The following is a 26,490-nucleotide window of genomic DNA, read 5'->3' as shown; positions in this document are numbered from 1 at the left end:
TTATTCTATAAATCACATTTTTTTTCCTTTGGCATAACAACCATTGTCGACCTGTCAGTATCACTAATGGGTTTGGCTTTTAGTGACTTATTGATAACCATAGCTAAATGGTCAGTCCTACGTTTGGGGGTCGCGACTTTCGGGACTTGAACCCAAGACGGGCATGTTGTTAAGTCGTACGAGTTGACGATTCGACCATTAGACCGACGCAATTTTTTTTTTGTTCAGAAAGAACGGCTTCGGCCGTATTGCTTAATGTTAGGGTATAATCATACAATTCAAATGGTTGCGAGACATTTCCTTCTCGAAATCATGATGGGACACCTTATTCCGTGTGTACTCGGACAGTGCAGATATTTTCCAATCCTAGCCCTTCTCGAATAGTATAATTTTTCGTAACAGGGGTAGAGATCTTGCCATTCGTCGTCGTCCAATCCAGCTTTTTTTTGTGGTTTCCATTGGTGGCAGGGGTCGAGATCGTGTTGTATGTTGTCATCCGGCGTACTTGTCCAGGTCATCATATGGATAGTCTTGGAGTATCCGAAATATCCTTTGCAGGTTCGATCGAGTCCGTTTTGAATGGTCCAGTAAGCGTAGCAGGGGTCTGTATCAGGTTTAGCTTCCAGCGCTTTCGAGTGACGGTATGCTTCTAGCATGTTTTTGTCATTGCCCTTGGCGAGGATCTATATGCCAAGATCGTGGGTTAAAATCTTTGCAAGGACCTCATCCATGCTCAAACCGTGTCTGAACTACCAGCCATACACATCACGCACATTCATTCCTACATTCGCACATACAGTCATTCATCGCTAGCAAACTAGCGATTTACAACATGTAGCACTAGGACAAACAAATGGAGTATGGATGGGAAACATGACTCTTCCGGCCAACCAACCGATAGCAAGCCGTCCGACGATGATACATGTTCGCACCCCGACGGCACAAACCCCTGGGCGAAAGCGCATGTCAACACAGACAACCGACCACCGCACAGCTAGCCAAAAGAGTCCTGCCATAGGGATGTCACACAGTTAAACCGTTAGATCTGCGAAACTCCAAGATGATCTTTAGAAGGCTCCAGTCCGACCCACAGCTAGTATATCCCGGATGGGAATACCTGGAGATCTTCCCAGTTTCTCGACTGCATCCAACAAAGTGGGTCGTGCAGCCTCGTACTCCTCGCAAAACCATAGAAGATGTTCTATGTCGTGAAATCCAAGGCCGCAAACCACAAGCATTCGTGTCAACCTGTCCTATACGCTGGAGGTGTGCACCCAATGCAAAATTATTAGACCCAAGTCTAGACATCATTCGAATGAATGGACCCAATTATTTATTACATTATGAACTACTTAATTTTAAATGAATAATGTTGAAACACATTCAATTCCATACATTAGGTTCTGCTACTTCTGTTTGTTATTGTTGTTGTTCAAACTTTTGATTGAATCCCCATACTCAGAGGCTTACTTTGTCTTACTTCTCTCTTTAACCTCGACTATCTAGAGTCGTACGAGAAATGTCTCCTATAGGTAGCTATGGATTACTGAGCTGTAATATGTAAACCCTTGCATAAGTAAAATATTAAAATTTGTTTATTTATATTATTAGCTGCCTTAAGTTGATTATTAAATATTTATTAACAGAATGATGATTCCTATTGCTGAATCATCGTTTAGTAGTTTTTTCTTCTCTTCAATTCGTCACAAAAGGCCTTTCATGTATTGAACGTTGAATGAAAACAGCAGACACATTGTTGCTCATCTTAGCTCATTATACCTCACAACCGGATAGAAGCAAACACACTTTGCGTCCTTTCATCTTTACTTGTACATTCCTTTAAGTGATGTCTACACTCGTAAACATTTATGACAGCGGACCCCGCGTAAAGCATGTCCCTCTTGCAGCGCCATAATTGTTGAAATGAAAATAAATGGATGGCTGCTCCAGTGTGTGTGTCCTACCTTCCAGTTCATTGAAAACGGAGGCTCCCGCTGTTTTTGGTTGTCGTAGATCAACGCCTCTCAAACCTGTGACGCTGGAAGAGTGCACAGCAAGGGGAAACAACGCACGTACGCACGCTCAACACTCCTAAACAAGGGTGCGAACCAGTGCTTCCCCGGCTCATCTTCGCGTCCGCGATTTTGAGGTACACCATTAGTGCTATTAATGGTGCAATGCCGGCCGAAGATGGGCGCAGAGTGCGTGGGCAACGGGGTCGGTGGCGTAACTGAAAAATGAATCCCGACGTGACGTACCATCTGTCATCTGTTTACGGGGCTGCCCAGTCTCCTGTGCAAAGCATTTGACGCGGTTGGCATTGGCCTTCTAGCTTACAGGCGATACGATTGATGGCGGTGCTGCTAGGTTTCTTGTTTGCCGGGCGGGGAGATGAAGATATGCCAGAGCCTATTCTTAAAATGCGTTTTCAGCTAGGGGACAGGAGCACACATCATTTTCGATTATGGTTCTGGCGCCAGTGACTGCGCTTTGCCGAAGGGAGCACCAAGATCATCTTAATAGTAGTGAGCGATGCAATAGGATCGAACCGTACGATGATGATTTAATTGACCATCCTACGACAAGAACAAGAACTCACCCTGCACTGTCGCAGTTTAATCATCAGCATTTGTGCAGCACTGTGTCTGCGTCAGTTAGAGTCAAAATGACAAATCACTTCGGTGCGCATCGGAAGTGTTTCGAGCGATATAAATAAACGGCATTTGGGGCTGGTTGTTGCATCAATGCGACGGGCAGGAAATGCATCGAATACGTAAACGGCATTGATGAGTAATCAAGTAACGATGCTCGCGTTCTTGATGTGCTGTTCTGGAGCGTTTGTTGCGCGCATTTGGTTTAGATTGGTTTATTTTCGTTTGTTGTATCATACTATGGTGGTTGGTTAAGGTTGCCTTGAAAATAAGGAATTTTTGTGACTCATCACGTTAGAAGATCATTTTATTCGAATGATTTAAATTTGAAATGCTTCGGAGGACTTCATCTTCAACCATTTATTATTTTTTAATATTCTGTTCACCTGCAAATAAAAATATTCGCGTAAAATGGATTGATTCATGTTTGATTAATTCAAAACTATACATCATTTTATTCTGTTTGCATTTTATTGAATTATTGTTAAAAGAAACAAGCGCATTGAAATACAAAATTAATCAAAAGTGGCGATCGTATATTTAAAACACAATTCAATAATTCACGCCTTTGTCATTGGAATCCATTTGTTTTAATCATTGCGAGCAATGTTCATCATTTTTCCTATAGGAAAAAAAACGATGCGCTCATTGCGCTGTTTATTTATTAATTACTGGCAGCACACTCTCAACCATTCCTGCGATCAATTTAAACAATTTCCTCCGGAGCAATATTTACCGGTCAATCACATTATTTACGTTCAATTTACATCCTCATTGACTCGGTCGCCTTCGACAGTGCGCGGGAACGGAATGGCTGTTGCATAATTATTAATATTCGAAGTCCACGGCACCACCGGGCCGAACCCCCAATCGTTCACGCAGCGAAGATACTGGCGTTAATTGAAAATTACTTCCAGCGCAAAGAATACGACCAATCGCTTCCAAGCAATCAATCACCATTAGCGGAGTACGGAGCGCGGTACCGTTCGTTTCAACTATCGGGCTAGGACGACAGCATAAGCCATCAGCACTGTCCCACCGTGTACCAATCCTATCTCCTCCTCCTCCCCATTGTGGTGGGTGTGAAATGTGTGCATTCTTGTTGTGCCTTCGACCCATCGATGCAACGCGGGAGCGTAAGTCGTCGGTCGCGCCGTGCATGTTGATGATTCGTTATTTACAGATAAATTTACGGCATTCTCGTGGGTTTTTCATTCATTCTTTGCCTAGCGCTCGTTGACAAGCTCATTCTCTACCATAGTTAACACGTCGCCGTCAAAGGCAGATGTAATTGCAATGAAATGTTTGCCTTTTTTGCACTTATTCTGGTCGTAAAAGTTTTGTTCAATATGCACGCTGACCAAGGAAGGATGAAGGAAAAGGTTTAAATTATTACTCGAGTTGGTGGAGATGAATAAATTGAATGGTCTGAAATTGGCAGCAAGCGTCATCGCAATGGATGAGATTCCTGTACAGAAATAAGAGTGATTTATTTATTGAAGTATGAATTGAATACGTGCTCAATTTAAAGGTTATATTATAACATCTATATTATCTGAATACATTTTCACACTATTTTGAGTGTTTGTAGTGTGAACTTTATCAGTAATTTATCAGTTTTATTCTTCTCCAAATTAGTTTGTGTTTAGCTCTTGATAATGATGCTGATTGAGGCAAAGTGATGATGATGAAGATCACAATATCATATTATTGTTACAATTATGTTTAGACGAACATTTTTCTCAACGTTTGTCCATAACAATTTTTTAAATCATAATTCTCATTAGGCTATATTCTAAGCATTTTGAATTTCGTTGTCTTTTAAAGAACGGCCTACGACAACTATCTAGTGACAGTGCTCTCCGGAGCGTTCCGGCATTCCGATCCCGGTAAACCATTAGCTCTGCCCGGAGTTGGAGTCATCCTGAGTTGGAGTCATCCGGAGTTGGAGTCATCCTGAGTTGGAGTCATCCGGAGTTAGAGTCATCCGGAGTTGGAGTAGTTTGGAGTCGGAGTTGGCCGGAATCAGAGTCGAATGGAGTCGGCCGGAGTCAAAACCAAACTGCTCTCGGAGTCGCTCGGAGTCGGTCAGTGCGGAAGATTTCGTATCCGGCCTACTCCGACTCTGGACAACTCAAGACGACTCCGGACGATTCCAGACTACGCTGACTCCAGATGACCCTGTCTCTGGACAACTCAGACTCTGAGCCGCTCCGAATAATGCTGGTCAGACCTACCTTCGGAAATGTTCGGAGTTGGGTCTTGTCAGAGGAACTTTACACGAGGAATAGCTACAAATATCACTGTTTTGCTCCACATATTGAACACATTTAAGACAAGTAACATGTTCCTTTGTGTCTCAGATGCATCGGATGAATTAAAGTCTATTCATAGACACTTTCATCCATCAAAACATTCCTTTTGCTGACCAGAACTCATCATCTACCAGTCTTTCTTATGAAATGCCTTCTTTACTGCGGCTTTCACCATAACCATGCTGTCCATCTGTAATAGAATCTTCCTCTCGGCTACACCTCACCCTTGCGCACACACTCAGTGTACTGAAGTGCAGCTGCATCAACACGTAACGGGATGAAACGAACCGTTTTGCTGATTTGCATGGCCCGCGTCCCACTTCCTTGCACCCTGTCATGCATTTATACCGTCCTATGCAATCTTCAAGGTTTTTACTGGGGACCGTTTTTGCTCCCCTCCTGGATGGCGAGCTGTGGTCCGGCTGCTTTCTTGTTGCCTACATTCGGTCAAATGTTTGCCCGGTTCAATATTTATGAAGACATTAATTTCGAGAATCTCGTTCCCATCGTTCAGCCCTCTCACCAGTTGGGCCGAAGAAAATGGGACGGGCAGCTCTCTGCTTACACCACGTGGAATGCTGACGTTGCTGCTACCACTGCCCTTCTCTTTGAAGTGTGACGTCTCTTGTGTGTGCAAGCGAGCAAAAACCGGACACAAATATTGACCGCAGACAAATGTTTATGTCATGACGCAATTTAATGAAAGAGTTATCTGCTTTTCGAGCGAGGAAGAATCGCAGGAAATCACACACCGCCCTGCCAAGCGAGGAGGGCGGACAGGAGGGCACGTGTAAATGATCCTTGCACGAAACGTTCAGTTCGGCCACCATCATTACAGGACGCTGGCGGCTGCCAGCAGAGCACGCATTAAATGACCATCTCGCTGCCATCGTCAAACAACAGCGGGGACAGCGAAAAGAACTGTTTTGAATAATGACCCTCGATTTAGTGTTAATTGAAAAGCAAAAGCGAGCAGCCGCAGCGAGCCAACGAGAGATAGAGAGAGGAAAAAATCCCTTTCTCGTCACCACTAAACCCCGAGGACCATTGAGAGTGCAGGAAGGGTTAAATTCGAAAGGGCACAACACAAGAGGGGGTCTTTTGGTGCAGGTTTTCACAACGCGAGACAGGACTGAGCAATCCTCAATGTCGTGCCGGTGTCGTTTTACACCGAAAGCAGAGGGATCCTCGCGCAAAGGATGTGCAGCGCATTTTTATAACATAATCCGATTACGTTGACTTCGGTCGGTTGGTTTTACGGTGCTGTCGCATTCGCTCGTACGGCTTTCTGGGTTGATGCAGCGGCAGAGAAAGAAAGAGCCCGACTTCTTCTACTGGGAAGATAATTTTCATCCTGCGTTTCAATTCAATTAAGTTGTACAAATATTTTCCGGGAAATGTTTAGGGCGATTGTGCAATGGAGGAAATAATGAATTTAGAAAGTTTGTTAGATAGTGCTTACAGGAAAAAAGGAGCCGAGTCGTGATGCGTCATTTGCTGAGAGGGGGGTTTGAATTAATATAAAATTGGCAGGATAGCGCTACACAGCCATATCTCTTGTGCTGCATTAAAGGCGATGAAATACAATCCTTAATCCTAGAACACCACCACACCCTTCTGTGGTGTTTTCTGCTGATGGATGTCCCATGTTTTTGCACATCATTCCGTCATAATCTGTGTGTTGTTTCTGAGACCACAGAAATCGCATTCATATCGTTTTCCACCTTCTCTTTACCACCATTGATCCTGACGTTTGTCGAGTTGTGATTTTCATTCAACTGTTTCTTCGTCAGCAGGAAACACACTTGGTCTGCTGTATGGTTCGTAATCGCTCGGGTTAAAATTGATAGTGGTAATGCTTCAGCAAAATTCCTTGCAATGTTCACGAACATGCAAAATCTCATTACGAATCGGTACTCTGCTCCCTTGGTTGGTCTTTGCATTTGCGACATTTGTTGATGAGCTTGGGTAGTGTTTGTGTATGAGAATAAATTGGATAAATGTTATTAGAAAACAATTTCGTGCGGATTTAAATCCCTTTTGTGTCTCAAGGGAAGGGAAAGGTCGTTTCAATTACAATGAACATCAGTAGAGTTTCAATCGCATTTTTATACGTTAAAAGGATTAGGTTTGTAGTGTTTGAAGGCTGTAGTCGTATTTGGTAAGTTGTTCCTAGAATAGCACGAAATATTTTTTTATTTTTTGAATTATTTTTATTGGCAGTGTGTTTACTTCGAGGACTACAAAAAAGTATAGTCTTCGAAAATGAAAATCTTTAAGTGACATGATTTTGCGACATAGATATGTTTTAGCATAATAGAAACGACTGTTTATAAACAATAACAGTTACTCAATGGAAAAAATATCTATCAAAATCAATATACAAATATAGTAGCACTTGAATTGTCCTCCAAATCTCGTTTACAAAAGTTTTTGGTGTTTGTAAATTGTAAACATACGTAAACACGTTTTGAAATATTAGCCGTCACAAATCTGAAACCCAAATCACCCGTTGTGATTTGCGCTGGCGACCACGTATGCGACCACAAAGCTGTGTAGGCCCGTTCGGGTTTAGTGTCTTCCCGATGCTTGAATGCAATATAGCTCAACTTTTCGTTAAATCCATCAAGCCTATTCAGGTCCCGGATCAGCACACAAAAGCGTCTGGTGTGTGTGTGTTATATCTTGCGTCAAGCAAACGTCGACGCAATGTGCCATCTTCTCTGCATCTTTCTTCCCGTCCTGTTGGGGGTAGGATCTTTTCTCACCAGAATTATCCATGCTTTTACACCAGAATCTTTACCCCTTTCACCGCCGAGCGGATCCGTAAAACCGAGGATAGTTTTCTCAAGGCGCGCTTTGGCTTCGTTCGGAGCTTTTTGCTGAGTGGAACGAGCCATAGCTCGACTACTTGAGCACACAAAACATCAAAGGGAAAAGCCACAACCATAGACACACAAGTGCACGCAAGCACGGTTGATTCTGGTGTTGTGGCTGAGATTGAATTCGACAGCTACATGCAATGCGCAATAGTGAGATAGCATGTGTTGGCTCTGGTTAAGGGAAATTAAATTCGTGAAAGATGGGAAAATATGGGCAAAGGATCATTCTTCTTTAGTTTGTGTGGTTGCATGCTGGCGTGGCTATGTTTATTGCTGGTTCAAAAAGATTTAAAATAATTCAAATACACATTTACACTAAACTATCAGGAAAGTATCACGGTTAGTAAAATCTTTCGTACGGTCCGGTCACAGTTTTTTACTTGTATCCCTTAATGTCATATATAGGTTTTCCGATGATGATCCCTGATGCCTGAGCGTTTTGAAATCCTTTCCCATATCTGATCACTTACAGCATCCTTGCCGATGCTTGTCTTGTATAAATATGAGAAAATGTATTCAGCTCATTCAAGCACGGTTGAGTGGTGACTCCAATTTCCGTTGCACTCCGTCATGTGGTCGAAAGGTTGACGTAGCGTGCGCGCTGAGGCTTCGCTCGTCTTTGCTGTTTGCTTTTTCCACTATAAAGAGTTTTAGTTTGATTTTTCATTATTTACGTAAACCATAAGAAGTGCAGAAAAATTGACAAAAGTAACTCTTTGAAGTGCAAAAATTAAATACAAAAAGTAGCTCTCGTTCATCTTGTGAACATCCTTTCCGCCAACCGAACCATTGGGAGCAAACGCACAAAGCGCTGGGAAAACATTATCACCATCGACGTATTTTACGGCACTGCTTCGTCAATCTTCTTATTGGCTATTGATGGTAGACCATTGGGATGATGTACAACAATGCTGTAACTGTTGCTGTGTAACGTTTTCCTTACTCTGGTCGCATCGACCACAGCTTCTCTTTGCATCTGATGGAGCCCAGGGAAGCAGAAAAGGGTAATTTTTCCATATCCTCTCGAAGTGAGGTTTTCTCGGTGAAAATTCACTCGTGCCATTTCACTCCAACCGTCCTGGGACTAGAACGTGCGCTGGACAGTTGCAACAGTTTTCCTTTATCGGTAATGATGATGATGGTGCTGCTGCTGCTGCTGCTGCATGGTCGGAAGTGGGATGTGTAAGTGCACAAGCACTAGTGTATTATTTTCTACGCTCGCTGATACTTCCATTTTATGCGAGATGGGCAAGTGTTGTTAGTGTTCGCCCGTTGTTGCCGTTGGCGCTCAACCTTTTCCATTAGTGAATTCCGACGAAAATGGAGATTGCAGAAGGAGGCAGCAATGGTAACGCTGTACGATCGGCAGCAACATGCTAAAGAGATTTGCCCCATCGAGTTCTGGGGCGAGCGAAATCAGCGAAGAAAACCTCAAACAGTGCTCTTTCGTGTGCAGTGATTTTACTTGTCTTCACATGCGAACACAAAGCGTCCGTGGAGCGTGCATTCTTTTTTTCCGGTTTTTTGGTGGAGGTTGAAAATAAACAAAAAATTAAGCACCACCATCTTCCTTTCGAGTGTGTAAAGTTTGTGCATTATGTGTGAAGCGTAAAGGGAAGCTGATAAGGCAAGCAGTCCAGCAAACACACAAGCGGTGAAATGATGCGTTTAATAGATGCATTTCGTAGCTCTGTTGTCTTAAGTACAGTTGTGCACAGTTAATGTGTCTGAGTTAAATGTTCCATGCAAATGATGACGTTTACCGTTCGTATCGTATTATTCATGGATAATATTTCAATGAAGCCATTACCAGAATCATTTAGTTAATGAACTGAAAAATATTATAAACTATTGTTTTAAATATATTATGAGGTCTACAATATGACTTAAGTTGTCCTATTCTGAGTAAGATTCTTCTTATTACATGCTTTAAACACACAGTTGTATTAAATGGATCAATGTTTCCAATATTCAAAATCAAGTTCTCGAAATTCAATAATTCGTTTGAAACGAGCCAACGCTCTTCCAAAGTGCCCTTGACCCACGTGAGCGATAGTGATCTTGACAAATGCCAAACACGCCACACGTGCGCCTGCTCGTTTGCGTGCCGCACCAGGAAGAACCGCCCTGGTCTGATCGTTATCTTCCCTTTCCTTCGCCGTCTGAACATCAACCCCTCACGATCCTAGTTCACGGATCGTGCAATAATCCCAAATAGTATAGCCCGGTCGCTTGTTTCCCCCGCACGGGGTTGGAGAAAAGCGTTGAATTGGCATACAATTATACTTTCTTTTTTTTTCTTCCTTAAATCCTTGTCACGTGTCATCTTTCACTGTATGAATATAAAGCGTAGAAAGCAACCGCTGGGTGGGAAAGGCATGTGACAATGCTAATGTAAATAATGTCGCGATGGAATTGATTCGCCGCCGATCGTCCGTCCAGCCTGTTTTGCCGTTTTATGGCACCTTTTCTCTGCCTTTTTTTGTGTCTGGATATAATGGGTGATTGATGAAAAGGTTATGATTGTGCAATTGAATAAAATGGTTCCCTGCATTTACGGTGCTGAGCAGAATGCTCAGCCACGGTGATGGAAATGGTAAAAGGGAACGGGATAATTCATTAGGAAGCTTGTACGTGTGTTTGAAGGTTTTGTTTCGGCTTATACTTCAACCAGCAGAAATGCAGCAACCCCTTTTTTTGCCTTCTAGGCTCATTATATTTCGAGCGTTTAGTGTGTAATCACCCCTTTTATTTCCCAGTTTTCCATCCATTTGTTTCTACTTTACACTTTACGTTGGTGTCTCTCGCCCAAGGGCACGACAGTCCAGGGCGCCACCCACAATTCAGTGAAGGTCGAACATGCATTTTCTATTATTTTTATTGTGAGTCATGCTCAGTGGATTCAAAACTGCCTCGGGAGCGCTGCATTCCTGCCCTGTTAGCGGGCGGGGAGGGGTCGTCGGAACGAAAGGAATCATAATTAGGATTCATGATCCTTTTTTGCTGCTTCTCCATCCAGAATATTCACATTTTTGGAAAATAATTTACCCTCCCGAATTGTTGACGTCCTTTCCTTCCGTGTATCTCAGGGACACACACACACCGTCAACACAATAGGAAAAAATGACAACAAAAAAGCAGCACAACGGTGGTTTGAGAAGGACGACCGCGTGAACGTCTCAGCGTAGTGCCCTTAAAAAACCGGGAAAAATCAAATGTGGGGGAAAATCAAGGAAAAATTGAAATGCAGAGTTAGGAATGCGATCAAACAATTTTCTCTGACCCTCCATCCAAGAGGCTCCGGGGACGGGGATCGGTCTCGCGTATCCTTGCGGAAGGTAGGTTGGCACGGAACCAAGACCCAGGAGGGTGGTCGCCCTTTTTGCGTAGGCTGCTCATGAAGTACTGTGCGCGGTACGGCAGAGGGAGAAAAGTTTTCTGTTGTTGTTGTTGTACCCTGAGAATTATTATAATAATGCAACATTACCATGCCTTTCTATTTCAGGCGCGCTCTCCTGCACCTTTTACCGCCCAACAGGAGTGGCGCGGACGGCGTTGCATGCCACGAGCCGATGACAATAAAAATTATCTATTGTCGAGTGGCTGTTGTCTCCGGGTCGGTTCACGATTTGCTCTGCCTTTTTCCTGTGCCGTGCCGGAAACGGTACGGCCGTACGTGTGGCAACTTCCGTGGCTAATTCTCCCGCTCACTGCTGGCTACTGCGCTGTGCAGTGTGGTGGGTTGGTGTGTGGAGTTTGTGGATGGCTTGTCTGTGACTTTTCACAAGGGTGTGCAGTATCTTTTCATTTGCGTAATGGGAGCAGTCGCCATGCCACGCGATTGAGCCACGGGTTGCGCATCAATGTCGCGCAATGTGCGGTACGGAGGGAAGCGTACCACACGCATAGGCTGGCCGGATGCACACAGGACGCAGTACAAATGTTAGGTTGCTTTCTCTGCTCGCAGTTAGCAGATTTGTTCGCGCTGATTATCGAGCCAGCGTGTGCAGCATTATTATCGGAATCCATAGGGCATCCGTTCGCAATGGTTTTAATTGCCGATGTTTGGGTTACAGTGGTGAAAGGAAGCTGAAATAATCGTACGAAACGGTAGCTTTTCATTTGTGCTGCTCATTTTTGGTTTAATGTGGGAGAAATTTACATCTCAATTCTATCGCTTGATGGTAATGTGCCTATCTAGTGGAGTGTAGTTTCGCCTAGGTAAGCATGAAGTGGAATGCATCTGGTTTTATAAACTTGAAAACATCGATGAAGTTGGACAAATATTTCAAAAATAGATTTCAATAGTACTATAGATGGATATTGAATATCTTCTTATTGCGTTGTCACATACGCAATCCTGCAATTATGTATGTTTTAAGTTCAGGAAATGTTTTATTCCATGAAAAAGTGAAACTGAATGCAATTTAAGGGATTTACAGTAATTTGTAAGGAAATAAAAGAAAACGAAAGAAAAACTGCAATATTTATTTTATTTAGTTACTACCTTCAGCATTTCAGAAATCATTTGCAACGAACCCTGCAATATATTCATAGGAGGTAGGTTTGCGTATTTTTCCACCAGGTGGCGCTATAATGTTCCGCAAATGAACCATTTACTGGGAGTTCATTTCTATGAATCTTGGGTGCAAACAAAAGTTTTGTGAGGAAATTGAAGGCTGAATTAGTTAAAATCGCTATGTATACCATTTTCTTTAAATAAAGAATATTTATGTAACATATTGTATGTTATTTATAAAGCCTATTTTATTTCTTCCCGTTGATATGATTTTGAAATTCATGTGCGTTTTTGTATGCTCATATTTTACGAGTTGTTTTATTTATTATTGTCATAAACAGTATAGCAGTTACTAGTTATTTGATTTATTTAATGTTTTTTACTATAAGACGATGTTATTTTCTGCTTGTAGTATATTTAGCCTATTCTATTTATAACAAATTATTGAGCGACTTTTGATAATGTTTTGGTTGATAATTAAAGCTTTGAAGAGGTGATTTATCTAATCGATTTGATTGTGTTGCTTTTTGAGTTCTTATTACAATCTGCTATCTAAGGACACGATAATATCCATAAATGTGTTTGATGGAGTGCTTTGTGTAGTACCTGTGCATCTCAACACATCACATCGTTTTTCATTATCCAAAATAGTGTGCCTTTCTGGAAATACTATTCGAACGAAAGTGTTGTAATAATGGCCTTATCACACATGCACATGATTCGCGATGAACGCTAGATACCGGAAAGCCCGGGAAATTGGTCACTGTTTCGCAAAATGTTCGGCTGCGACCGGCTACCAATGTTCGGGTGAATGTTTTCCTTCGAAGCAACCCGAACGCGGAGGGCTTCTGTTTATACTGTTCACGTTCGGCAGCAGGTCGGAGCCTTTCTGATGAACTTCGGCATCTCTTTGTCCCTCGCCTCGTATTCGGGTTGGGTTGGTTCATGTGTGACAGTCGATTACTTCAATAAACATGCTTTTATGCTGCGCTCTGTTTGCCAAATGCAAGGGGAAAAGTGTATTTTTAGGTAGAAAAAATATTAAAATAAACAAAAAATCCCTAACAATAGTAAATGCAACTACTTTTCATTGATCACTTTGGATAGAGAAAAACAAATCGCCCGCCGTTCGCCCGCACTGGTTGGAATGAACCCACCAAACGGCGGACACAGAATGAATGCTTTCGTTTCCAGCCCCGACATACCGGTCTCGGGGCAGCAGCTTCGGCACCGGTGCGCGGCACCATCTGCGCACTTTGGAACACGCGCACCCGAATGCAAGGGAACAAGCGTGGAATTCATTCCTTCCCTTCAGTCTGCTTTTGAACCGCGCGGAAGGTGTGTGCACGCTTGTTCGCTGTTCGCGCGAGACCGCCAGCAATCGAGGGAACAACGATATACGCACAGGGCGCCCCCTGTGCGCGTTTCTTGTTGTTGTGTGCGTTTGTAGTTTGGGAGTTTGGGGAATTTGGTTGGTTAAACTGTGGAAATCATTGCACAGTTTGTTGTTTGCAAATATAAACGTGTGGCATTAGTGGTTAGTAAGTAAGATTGAAGGGAAGATTTGTGAAGCAAAACACAATCAATCGCTCGTTGTTAAAGCGTGCTAGTTTACTAATAATTCCCATACCAACCGGTACGCGAAGCAGTTCCTGTGGTGATGACGAGAACTGTAAATTACAAACCGTTTTTGGGCAGAAAATACGAAGGAGACAAAAAGTTCATAACCGCACTGAAGTGTATCCAATAGATTGAAATCTTATCGTTATTAAGTAAGCAACAACAACAACAAAAAGTGTGGCTTTTGTTTTCGCAAAGTATTTGCAAAACCCGTAAATACCCAACTTTTTGACGATGATGACTCTCGAGCGACGAGAAGAAAATCGTCCCAAAGAAAGGATAAGTGGTGTGCCTTTTGTGCTGTGTGGTCGCGAATTGAAAAAGTTACGAAGCGTTTGAAGAGGGTCAAATTTTAATAAAACCCTACACCACAAGCAAAAAATATTCCGGACCGCGCGTGCTGCTGCTGCTGTTGCTTCATTCATAACGCGCCCGCGAGGTTGGCGGTCCCGGGAGAGTGGTCCTCCCACTGGTGGTGGTGAAAGAAATTCAATGAAAACGGTGGAGCATAAGACGGCCATGTTTTGTGTGAACGCCATATCAATACAGAGCTAGGCAGAGGAAACCGAAACTGGAGCATCCTGCTAGGCAGGCACCGTGTGGCTGGTGAAAGCAACCAAAAGAATCCTTGTATGTGTTTGTGTGTTTATGTGCGTTTTTGTATGGTCAGTTGGGTTCCCTTGGAGTGCTTTGGAGCTGACAGAACGCACCAGAAAAGCCTGAAGCGTGCCGAGGGGAGAGAGAGGCTGTGAATGAGTGGGTGATAAGTACCGGTGTGAAAATTGCGAATCCCAGCCGCGCGCCCGTGCCTGTTGGGAAGGAAACGAAACGGATGGCAACCTGAAGACTTGAGCACTGGGTGCAGTGCGGTGGATGCTGGAGGTCTGTGGGCGTTCTTTCGGAAGGCATAAGGAATGTTTGTAAGCTGCCGAGAGAACGCCAGCAGAGAGAGAGAGAGTGATGTTGCTGCATGCTGCGTTACCTTGTGGCAAGGACGTGCTGTGATCTGTGTTGTTGTTGATGCTGCTGCTGTTACCTTCTTGAGAATATGCTGTGAGGCACGGACTGGGTTTTGTCGTGAACAAAGTGGTCCAAATTTTCCGCTCCAAAACACTCTACACGTAGGAAGATACTCGCTTTGGGTGGTCCTGCTTACTTCATGCACTAAACGTCGGCTCGGAGAAGTTCTGTTGCTATTCACCCTACAGAAAAAGAGGGTCTTTGTGACCTTTTTGTGGCACTTTTTGGAGCGAGTACAGCCAGTCCACCGCTCAGACATTAATGACAATTTGTGATTATCTGCTCATCGAGCCCTTTTTTGAAGTTCGTTTATGCGAGTGTGCGTGAGCCGCAGTTCCAAAGGCTACCCGCTGCTCTTGGGACGGGAAGCAGGTAGTAAACTCCAAATTGCTAAACTGCTCCAGCTTCAAAACGCCTCAGCAATCCCGGAAATTAAACCTGCGGATTTGGCCGATGGTCCCAGCGCTCAACTTCAGCCGTCTGGCGTGAGAAGGCTTAAGCGTTTCGCATTCGAGTGTGCTCGGTGTATTTTTGTGTTGTTTTTTATTGCAATGCCACGGCCGCTACACTTACACACCCTGCTGAAAGTGTACGTGGGGCACGAGCAAAAGTAGAAAGCAAGGGGAGGAAAAAATCCAAACATAGCCAACGTCCAGAACCCCGGGAGTTCTGAACGCAGAGCAGCGTGGTCTGGCGAATGCCCACCGGCGTGTTAACCTGCAACGGAGTGCCCGGGCGATGAATAATTAATCGCTGGTCATTCATTATAAACGAAACCGTCCGGTGCTGGTGTGTTCGGCGCCCTGTTTGTGTCCTCGTGGACCTCGTGGATGAGGACTTAATTAAAAACGAAAATCTGGAATCGGTATAAAGGCTGCACTCACTCACACTCTCTCTCTTCCAGAGATTGCCAGACTTCGCGTAGCGTCAAAGGGCCGCCATGCGAGATATTGGGAGGCCGTTTTGGCACCCGACACTCTGGAGATGATAACCTTCAATTTTTTTTTGGAACAGTTTGATTGATGGATTGAGGCCGATCGATCGGTGATTTTGATGGACGTGTAGCGTGGTCCACGAATGGTTATTCTTTTGCTCGCAAAAAAAATATATACACAAAATTCGCATAATTATTTGGGGAGACTGTGAACGGAAACGGGTTTGATGCCCGGAGAAAATAAAACCCAATTTTGGGGCCAATTCTGATGTTCGCGTGAAATGTTGCGGCATTAGGCACAACCAGATTGTGCCGACATGCGGAGTCTAGCTCGAGGCGAACGGGCAAAAAGCCCAAAAGAGAACGACAAGCTTTAAATAGAGCGCTTGAAAAACGGGAAGTGACTTTCGAGTGAGAAAACATCGCTTCGAAATAAGTTGGCCTGGCAGGCAGGGTTGCTAATAGCAACCTCCCTTTTTATATCACTCACCACAGCACACAGCACAGCAGCATCACTTAGCCGGCAGTGGGTCCTTGCGGACGCTCAGTGAAGCAAACACGCTCGCTTGAGCAGAGCAAGTTCTAGGAGTTTTTCAATTGCAATCGAACATCAATTCCAAGCGGACATGTGTTATTTTTTTTTTGCTCCGTATTGGTGTATGTGTGGTGAACGGGGAGCTTTTCCAGTAGCCCGGAAGCGTTGTTGAGAAGTGAAAATTGATTGCAGTGAAATGAAACGAAAAAAAAAACGGGAAAGAAAAACAGAGCAGCCAACCGAACATTGTGCAAAAGTTTTCTCTTTTCGTTTTGTTTTCTTTTTTTTGCCAAAAATCACTCCATTTTCGTGTGTTTCGTTTTCCCATACAGCAGTGGTAGCATCAGAGCAGCAGCATCCATGCCCGTCTAGCGGTGCCGGTTAGATATTTGTGTGCCAAAACCTGAAATCTAGTACCAAAAGTAAAAGAGAGAAAGAGAGAAATATAAAGTATAGAAAGAAATGGTTTGAAAGTGTCCGGTAAAGTGCCAAGTGAACGCGAAAGGAAGCAAAAGAGGTGGTCGAAAAATAATTATAATAATAGTGATCAAAGTTTTTATTGTTGCTATCTGCCTCTCCCTGGTACCCCTTTTTCGCGCTCAGTTTGTGGTTGAACGGCTACAGCGCTGCAAAAATTGGAAGCCAAAAAGAGAATAATAGATAGTGGTGTGCGTGTGTGCTTCTCGTACGCCGTTGTGAAGGCGATGGCAGAGATGATGTGCTGTAAAGCCTACTACGCTCGCGTCGGTTCGCTTTATCCGTCTGATAAACCACGGCAGGTGAATGTGAAAGTGTGATGGCATTGGTGGGTCCGCGCGCGTGTGTGTGTGATCGGTTTGTGAAATAGATGCAGTACATCTGCTCTTCGTAGCTAGAAAATATACAAATTCTATACCCAACTCAACCAAGCTCCGAGCTAATTAAGGTTTTGTAAGTGTTGGAGAAGGAGTGGTCAACACTGCCTTTCTCTAGCGCCATTCGAATAGCGGCCAAAACAGGAATTAAGAATTAAGATAGAGAAGAAAAAAAGAAGTGGTGCCAAAAACAGCATCCCTCGTTAGAGTGCGAGATAACAGTGGGGGAGAGGTGCTGATAACGAGTGAAATAGGTAACGGGCAGCGTCCATTATCGAACCCCGAGGAAGAAGGCAATCATCGTCAGCATCATCATGGTGGATATAAGCTCAATTATCGAGGGAACTGTCAAGTTTCGGGATGGAAAAAAGGTTAGTAGACATCGAACAGTGGACGAACAGTGGGAATGAAGCACTAATTACCGACAACACAACGCATTTGACGATTTTCGGGGGTATTTTATTCAGAATGCGTAACGCCCGTGTACTATCTTCTTGTGGAGGTTTTACGTCAAATCTGGTTTACTCTTATCACCGGAAATGTCTTCTAGACAATCCCTACTTCCTATGATGATCCAAATCCCGTTTGGCTCTTACAGAAATCAATGGGCTGCTGTAGCAACCATTACGGGATGCCGTAACGTTGGAGGACATAGAACGGATGTGGAGTGTTTCAGGGAACTTTTGAGGCACAAAACAACTTCTGCAATAATCACCAAACTCAAATCCTTAATGGTTCATAGAACACCTGTTTCTGTATATATGTACTCTCTTATTATCTACATAACGTCTACTGCTGCGGTAACTTCTCGCGCAATGTAACACTTGTTCTGGGAATGAAGGCTACACTCTCTTTGTATACAGCCCTGACATTACCAAACTACGCCTAATTGGGTGCCCTGTTTAGACGGTTGCAGTACGCTTTTTCGGTCGACCTTGAGAACAAGACCAAACCGACACAAGAAAACCAACTTGTGGCTGGGAGTTTTCCACGCTCCCAAGACCTTTGCATTGCTTGCTAATGTTTCTTTCGGCTTCAAACTTCCAACCGTGCCTCTACCACCCGGCGAGTGCGTAGGCTGGGTAAAGTAAACAATTTGAAAGCATAATATAAACCACCGTGTACCGCCTTCGTACGGCGCGAACCGAAAGAAACTCCCCGCCAAGCGAGCGACTCATGCCGAGAACTCGTTAGATTTGGAGATCAGTAGCAGCCCCGGCAGTTTCGGGATTGTTGTTTTGGGTGGTTTTTTGTCTTTGCATAATGGTTGCCTGCGGCCTATCGCAAATTTTCTCTTTTTGTGCCAAGACCTTGCTGTTCCTCTAACGGCCAGGGCTCGCGATGAGAAGTTATGATTGGAAGAAAAGGGGCAAAGAAAAATCTCCCAAACCTTTCTCGCTTCGTTTCACAAGAAACGTCATAATGACCTTCGGAATGATTTGCGGAAAAAAAAGAGAGCGAAAGAAATTATCTGCGGCTGCGGAAAATACACCGTTCACGACGATGACGCTGCATTAGTGCCAGCCGGATGGGGGTGTAGTCACTAGCCTGATGATTATTTAAGACCCCCCCTTCCATTTGCACCTTCCCCGGGGTTATCCGCGGGCTTATGGGTGGAAGTAATTTTGTTAGTCTATAGTTTTGGCCATCGGCTCGCTGGGCTGAAACTTTCTCACGAACTTCCTCCCTGTTCGCCAATTGCGCCAAAGTCTCTTCCTGCGGCAAGGAGGTTTCCTGCCAACCAACATCACCGCTACCAGTACGTGACTGACTTCGAATGACTGGTCGAAACTTTTGTTGCGCAAAAGTTTTGCACCATTACCATGCTTCCTATCGCGCGGAGGCTGGAAAGGCCTTGTGATGGGAGGTCCTAGCGAGTTTATAAGGTGTCGTTGTGAGGTGCTCAAAGTTAGTCGCTCGGTATGGAGTGCTAGCACGCGAACAACTTCAAAAACGTGTTCGGAAGGCGTAGCTCTGCGGACCTGACTGCCAAACAGGCAGGGATACGTTTCAGTTGTGTCCAATTTTGGATAATGTCTGAGATGGTAGGAGAAATGGTAATGGTTTGACGATGGCGAGATCCCGTAACCTGCGTGCCTGAAAGTTGCATCACATTTCACTAAGACCCATGCTTATAGCTACAGCAGCAAGCTAGCGCTGGTCCCGAGAGCTGTGGACATTGAAGCTCTCTCCATTTCATCCAGCGAGACGACCGATCTTAATCCGATTAGACGTTTTGCATTTATGCATTCAGCAATATTCTCCATCCAGCGCTCGGGGTATATACGCTTGCAACGACCCGAACGACACTGCTGCTAGCATATGCAGTTGCCGACCGGCAACTCGGCTAAACTTATTCCTTACACCGAGTTGGAAAGATGAAGCGGAAGTTCTTCAAACGACGACAGACACACAAACCGTACCAGACACGGGGCTCAACTGCACTGGAGGAAAACGCACCGGGAAAGTCTTCTGGAAGTTATGATATGCATTTTTCATCCCACCTCGGATTGATTACGCCGGTTGCAAGAAATGCACACCGGGAGCTTGGCTGGAAGGGAGTCAATACCTGCACTGCCGCTGGGGGCTGCTGTGCCTGTGAGACGTAAGAAAATTAATTTTCAATAATTAAAACCACCCCGGCTCAGATTTACGTGCCCAACCGCTGGCACTGGATTCGGGAATGGAGCTGCACGAGCTGCACGAAGTCTGTGTGTCTTCGTAAGAACCCCATAGGCTAGGATTTTGAGCTGTAGGTTGAGTAAACGAGTACATGATTTAAGGCAAGAGATTACGTGTGTAATCTGGAGTGCAATTTAATCGAATGTCGCATTCATCAATGTTGCATCAGGCGAAGAAGGAAGCGCAGGGATGGTAGTTCATGGATTATAGAAATAGAAATAAAACGATTTAAAAATCATTTACGTACCGAGTGAAATCTTGCCAGTGCGCTTTCAGTTCAATTAAAAGGGTTATAAATTGGGTTCGAATTTCATTTGGTTGTCTGTACAGTCGAAATTTATTTCAGTGCAAGGGTTAACGAACTTCTGAGTGGATTATTTCTTCACGCCATACCTTTCATAAGTTAAAAACTGAGGGTCTGAGTCAAAGAGTGTCAAGTCTCTATCGTTCTGCATTTGACATTTAAAATATTCGACCCCCCCATTCGATGCCTAACGACTAAAGAATCACGACTTGTTCAGCACGCAGTCTCGCGAACATCAAAGGGCAAACGCGCCCGATGTGTACCACGTCAAACGTTTGATCTGCTTCTGTACGATTACGGGAACCACCACCAAAAAGGGCAACACATTTTCGACCGAAAGATTAGCAGACATTGAGTCGGCAGTTTGTGGCCGTCATCATCGTCATCATCAGCACCAACGCCATCAGGCAACCCGGCCGATCGATAGGCACCCGGTATAGCTAAATCCCTGTCCGTATCTTGACACTTAATCGATAACCACGATGTAACATTTCGCGAACAGTTTGATGTAGATTGTCGATTCATTATGGCGCGCGTTACACGCACTCTCACACACTGCACCTTATACGCTACCGGCCTTCACCGAATCCTGGTTTGCATAAGAGACCACGGCACTGGATGGACGGCGATTGCTAATTTGCTGATAAAATTACTGTAATCATATCGGGGAGCATTGCTTTGCGTCATCTCTCCCAGCCCTTGTGCAGCTCTCGATGTCGGGATGTTACAGCATCACGGAGTAAGATTACTGGGTGGCGAGACAAGATTGAGCAAGTGACAGAAAATGAACACATTCAGCACCATCTTGATAAGCTTGGACGTAACCGTCTCTAATCCATTTGCACCTCGCCGGGTGGTTGCAAATGCTTGACAAAGAAGACACTCGGTATGACCAAGTTTGAACCTAAAGCCTACCGCCCACTGAAGTCCACGTCGACATCAGGTCGGCATCTTAAGAACTCCGCCGGGACACATTCGTTGTGCGGTGCAAGGTGTTGTGCTAATTTGCCCACCGGAGCCATTTCGTCTTCTTCGTTCGGTACTGCTTGACTAGAGTTTTTTTACTAACTTCACTGTACTTCTTTCGACTTTCGCGGTTCGGTATACTTTCGGAAACGAGCTGCTAAAATGTCCCACCGGGGGTGCCGTGCGCTCCAGCTTATGGAAGAGATAATAAAAGAAAACGGTTTATTTTTTCCATTAAATAATGCCAACCGTACTACCTATCACAAGTGCCTTGAATACCCGCACATCAAGAGTCCATTGAGAGATTGGGATAATACGCCGTGCGCTACACCGGATCTTGGGAGCAGACAGCGAAAAAAAAGAACACTCACACACAAGAAACGTTTGGAAGTTTCCGGATTAATCAGATTATGATATTATGTAGGGCATGCTTCCAAGAGCCGTGGTCGGTTATAGGTCTTTTGTTTCACACCGTCCCACCATCATCCGCGAGGTACATTAACTTAGTTGTGATTTTGTGGCTACCTTGGGTCACTCTTGCTCTCTCCGTAGCTCCCCACTTTGTCGATGATGGATCGCTACGGGCACGTCGTGTCTCGTTTTGAGGTGAATGAATCAAATAAATACTTCATTAGAGAGGGGTCGAAGCGTAACGCGAAAGACAACCACCGTTGGCTTTTATGGACTGCCGGTCCGCATAACTTTGGGAGGTAATAATGGGTAGGCTTTCGGTGAATAAGATGTTGTGGAGCGAGCTGTCAGTAAGAAGACGTTGAAATAGGTAGCTCGCTTTTACACGACCTATTTAATGCTGGGCTCCTGCCGTTAGCGGAGTGGCTTTTGTTTCACAGTTTGTAATCATTTTGTTCTTCAATTTGTAACATGCAAACGTACAACAAATCACCTTGGCTACGGAATTCCGCTTAAAAAGGTGTCAAATTGCTACATGCTGCGGAGTTTGTGTGGCCCTCGCTCGGTATGGCATGCAAAAGAGTTTTGCAGGTCAAGCAGTTTTAATGCTAATTGCAGCAACCGCACTCTTCACATGTGTCAATTAGCGTATGTGTGTCGAGCATTCCGACGCGAGCGAACTGCTAACCAGATTTTGCACCTTTTTTGCATTACACCAGAACGATGTCGATTAGCGTTCTTCTTTGCCCGAGCTCCAGCATTGCCGTTGCGGTGGGGGATCACCCAACGTAAAAGTGAGCATACAGATCATTCTTTCCGGTGCTTTTGCTCTCGAGTGCCGGCTGCTGCTGCTGTTCGGGTGAAAGCATTTTCGTGCTCCACCGTAAGAAGAGGTACTTGTGGGGTCCATTCTCCAAAACCTCCGGTGCAAGAAAGCGTGAGTAAAACAACAAAACTCTTCAGACATTGCAATTTTGGAGTGCCATTTACGTCTTCCGCCACACTTCTGGGTGAGTGGAGCAACGTAAAGAAGGGGTAGTACCTCGATTTGGAATTCGTCGAAGAGTTGTGAAATAGTGCATGGCGGCGGTGAAGCAAGAGACAAGTTTGTAGCGACTCTGTAGCGTCGTTGGAGAAGCTGAAGCAGTTGAAAGCAGTCTTAAGAGTGCGCTTCAACAATGTGCTGCAACAACGCAGGAGCCGATCTCTTCGACACACCAAAGCGGACCCGAGCATAAAATCTCAATCAGAGTGCTGTTCCATTCCGTTGGACAATGTTTTATTCAAAATGAAAATGAAAACATTTGGGCACGACGCTACCCCCCGAGGAAAGCGTCCGGGTAGTCGCTCCTTTTCTGAGCGGGAAAATTATAGCATGACACATAAAAGCGTAAAAACCCAATGATACTGTTAGTTGCCGAGTCAGGAACGATGACCACTATCAAAAATTCTGGTGACATTTACTATGGTTCACAAACGGGGATGTCCCATTAAAAGGGAAATGCTTTCAACTCTACTGAACAGACTTGACTGCTCAAAATTGGGTGGGTGCCTTTGCACAAACGGTTCCAAACTGACGGTGGTCCTCAGTTTTGGGACGATGAGTCTCTCCCTATTTAAAAGGAAGAGTACCAGAACCTTGCTCCAGTGTGTACCAGTCCGGTTTGTTCGGTTCGGTGATTGGTCTGTGCTTTCTGTGTCATGAGTTTTCGGGCAAACTGACAACCGAAACGAAATGCTGATTAGCATACGATTCTTCATAATGTTGTCATTTGCGTTTGTAAAAGCCCTCGTTTCGGGTAGGTGTGGTGTGAGGCAATAGTTGCCTATATAGTTTTATCTAGCCACGACCGCTAGGCACATGTTCGCGTCAAGATAACAGCGCGCAACGGTCTTTTGGTGTGAGTGTACCATATGCTATTGCAACAACGTTTCCGACCTTCCAATTCGTGGTCCGGGAGCCTGGAGACATGAGACGGGAACACGTACCATTCCAGCATGTTATTTCATTTAAATATTCATCAAAAGTGTGTGCGAGAGAGTGTGTATTTGGAGTTTTCTCCCATGTACACCGCATCGGCGGTGGCTTCCAATTGCTGTCACCACAGGCACACGTCACGTTGACTCATTTCTGGTCGGTGAACTTGTCGCGCAGTTGGCTCTCGTCACGCGTTTCTGAAGAGCGGCAACGCGGGCAAGGCGTAAACTTTGACACTTCTGTTGCGGCATTGAAGTCGAAAAATAATGCCTCGCAGAGAGTTTGGAGCAAACAAAGGGGAAAGGTGGCAAAGATAGCACAATTTCTAGTTTCATTTTGTGTGTGATATATACCTCTCGGTGGCATGAATATTTTATGAATTTAAACACCTCGACGACCGATGCTACGTTTGCTTTACTCGCTGGTAGTACCACTGTTTCTAAATATGGTGAGATGAGGTCGCATGAGTCTCAAACAGGCTATTAACTGTGCAGAAAAAGTTGGAACGAGATCCTCCAACGCTAGTGCAATGCGTGAAGGTATTATTATGGTTATAATTACACCACGTACAGCGTCTGCGCTTGGGTAAAAATGTAGCCCGTTCCAACGAATAATTGCGGAACCCAGGCGTTTGCGTTGCCTTGCGGATGAAAAGGGGATTTCGCAGCAATGTTGCTGCTTCAAGTGTTATGGGTGGTAGTTTTGCTTACATTGGGATTTAATATAGCCTGGTTCCGGAAGTGTGGTTTTCCAAAACTACTGGCAAACTACTTCCGTTGGTGGCTTTTAAGTTATGCTGGATGAGTGAGTTGGAGGTTTTGTGGCAGTGCGAATGGTGGGAGTAATATTTAACGTTTAACTGGAAATTTTATGTAAGTTGGGTCATTTTAGTAGGAGGCTCTCGTAAGGTTAAGCACTATTACAATGTATTAAAATATATGTATGTATGTGCAATATGTTACAGAGGTTCTTATGTTTTAAATGTAAGAATTCATTCAAACTCTGCTTTCTCTGTTGCAATCGAACCTCACTCCCCGATTCATTTATTATTCCAAATCCTGCAACATGTTTTGGTACGAGGCGTAATCTGGCAAATCCCAAACACTTCACACTTCAATCGAAATCAGATTTAGCTTCAAGCTTTTTTTAAGCCCTCCGCCTTCTCGTTGCGTTCGTACGAACGAAACATCCTTTCAATCAACACGATTGAGTTATTCCGCCAATTCTGCTTCTCACAATGATATCCACCCAAGCGAGCACCAGTAATCGAACCAGTAATCAACACATCCTGGCCCTCTTGTGTATGCATGTATGTGTGTGTGTTTCCACAACTCATCCCTTGTGATGATGCCGCAGCTAATGATAGACACCGGCAAACCGGGTAACCAGAAGACAGAGAGCGGGAACTGGGGACAAACAAACCAACAATGGGAAACTCTCTCTCTCGGTGTGTATGTGTAGTGTGCTCGTGGTGTCGTTCTCGTTCACTCTGTACGCTCGTTAAATAAATAATTATTCAATTATGAAAATTCCGCCTCGTAATGGTTCCGGTTGCTGCCTGCTGATTGGAAGCAAAGGAAAACTGGGGAAAGCAAGAAGAAGCAGGAGCAGATTGGTATGACATGAGATTGAAAGTGGCAGGCCGCCGGCGGGGTATGCAAAAGGTTATTGTTAGTGTTTGAAAAGGGATAACGCTTCCGAAGAGAACAACAGCCCCGTCTCTAGACGAGCTTCCTTCGATTACGGCAAAGGATGCGGTGTGGAGAGCTTTTCCTACCAAATGCCCGCTTGCTTATGCGTTTGATGTGGTTGTGTTTTGAATAATGAACGGGTGTTGATGGCATGGCACGCGGGACCCAAGGAGCTGGGGATCGTGTATAATCCACCTCGAGCGAACGTTGCTGTTTTCGCGTTGCGTTGCTCTGCCACGCTTAAGTTGTCACTATTCATTATGCCTTCCGATTCCGGGCGGGATAATTAAACGCTTACTGGAGATTAATTGCCGTTGCTGCGAGTTGCTGCTGCTCGGTTGGATGCTGTGATGCGCAGTGCCGGCTTGCAACGGCTTCTTGACGTGCGGCTTCCTAACCGCAAGTAGTTTCTGCAAGCAAAGTGCATCAATCACCGATCGGTTCTCCCTATCGGTTGAAGTTATGAAAACCACACCACCTCACGGTGGCCCGATCGGTGGTAGTTGAATAAACTGGAACGATGCCGTCGACCGAGCATGGAGCGGAACATTCCAGCCATTCTAACTTTCGCCAGGGTCCGGTCTGTGCGGTGCATCATTGTGCATTATGGCAGTGCAGTGGTAGCACAGCTACCGAGATAGCTATGGAATGTCGAGCACTTTCCAGCGACCCGGGGCTTTGGACATCGATCGATAGGGAGGGCGACGTTCCCGTGCAAGCGGACGACCTTTGCCCAAACCAACCTTTGAGGTTCGTTGGTTGATAGTTTCCGATCCCAGAAGCACTCATAAAGTTTTGGACCCAGCCCAAAGAATGTCGATATATGAATATGCGGTCGGTTGGAGTTTTTGCGAATTCCGAAAGCAAACAACAATCTCCGTCCAATGTGGGAAGCTGGGAGAACATTATAAACAAGTTACGGGGTTACGGGAAACGTCTCTAAACTTTCGAAATGGGAAGCAACCTCTGGGTTCCGGAGGTTTTGCTTTTGCAAGTTCCTGCAACCAGCAAACAGGAAGATGAAATTAAACCCATTCCGCATGAAAACATTTTGCGCGCATGCGAGAGAACAACCCCCTATGTATGTGTGTGTGTGTTCTTCCCAAGATTTGGTTAAAAGTTTTGCCC

The 26,490-nt window shown here is 44.7% G+C and overlaps 1 protein-coding gene across 18 annotated transcripts in view; it reads left to right on the top strand.

Annotated features, from left to right (window-relative positions):
- The window catches only part of LOC121598671, a 441,765-nt gene that overhangs the window by 254,548 nt on the left and 160,727 nt on the right, over window positions 1-26,490 (top strand). Inside the window, exons 1-2 of one of the 18 annotated variants that reach the window (XM_041925852.1) lie at window positions 13,697-13,805; window positions 16,812-17,701. The exons of 7 other annotated variants lie outside the window; for them this stretch is intronic. In XM_041925852.1, coding sequence (XP_041781786.1) covers window positions 17,645-17,701 — 57 coding nt within the window. In that variant the 5' untranslated portion in view covers window positions 13,697-13,805; window positions 16,812-17,644. Of the gene's footprint in view, window positions 1-13,696; window positions 13,909-14,437; window positions 14,618-16,477; window positions 16,652-16,808; window positions 17,702-26,490 lie in introns of those variants that run through there. 10 more of the 18 variants (XM_041925851.1, XM_041925854.1, XM_041925850.1 and 7 more) reach the window with 10 other exon arrangements.

This window comes from Anopheles merus, chromosome 3L, assembly GCF_017562075.2.
Source record: "Anopheles merus strain MAF chromosome 3L, AmerM5.1, whole genome shotgun sequence".
In the NCBI taxonomy this organism is placed as follows: Eukaryota; Metazoa; Arthropoda; class Insecta; order Diptera; family Culicidae; genus Anopheles; species Anopheles merus.
The sequence above is the reverse complement of the archived record's forward strand: the minus strand, read 5'-3'. Positions and strand labels throughout refer to the sequence as shown.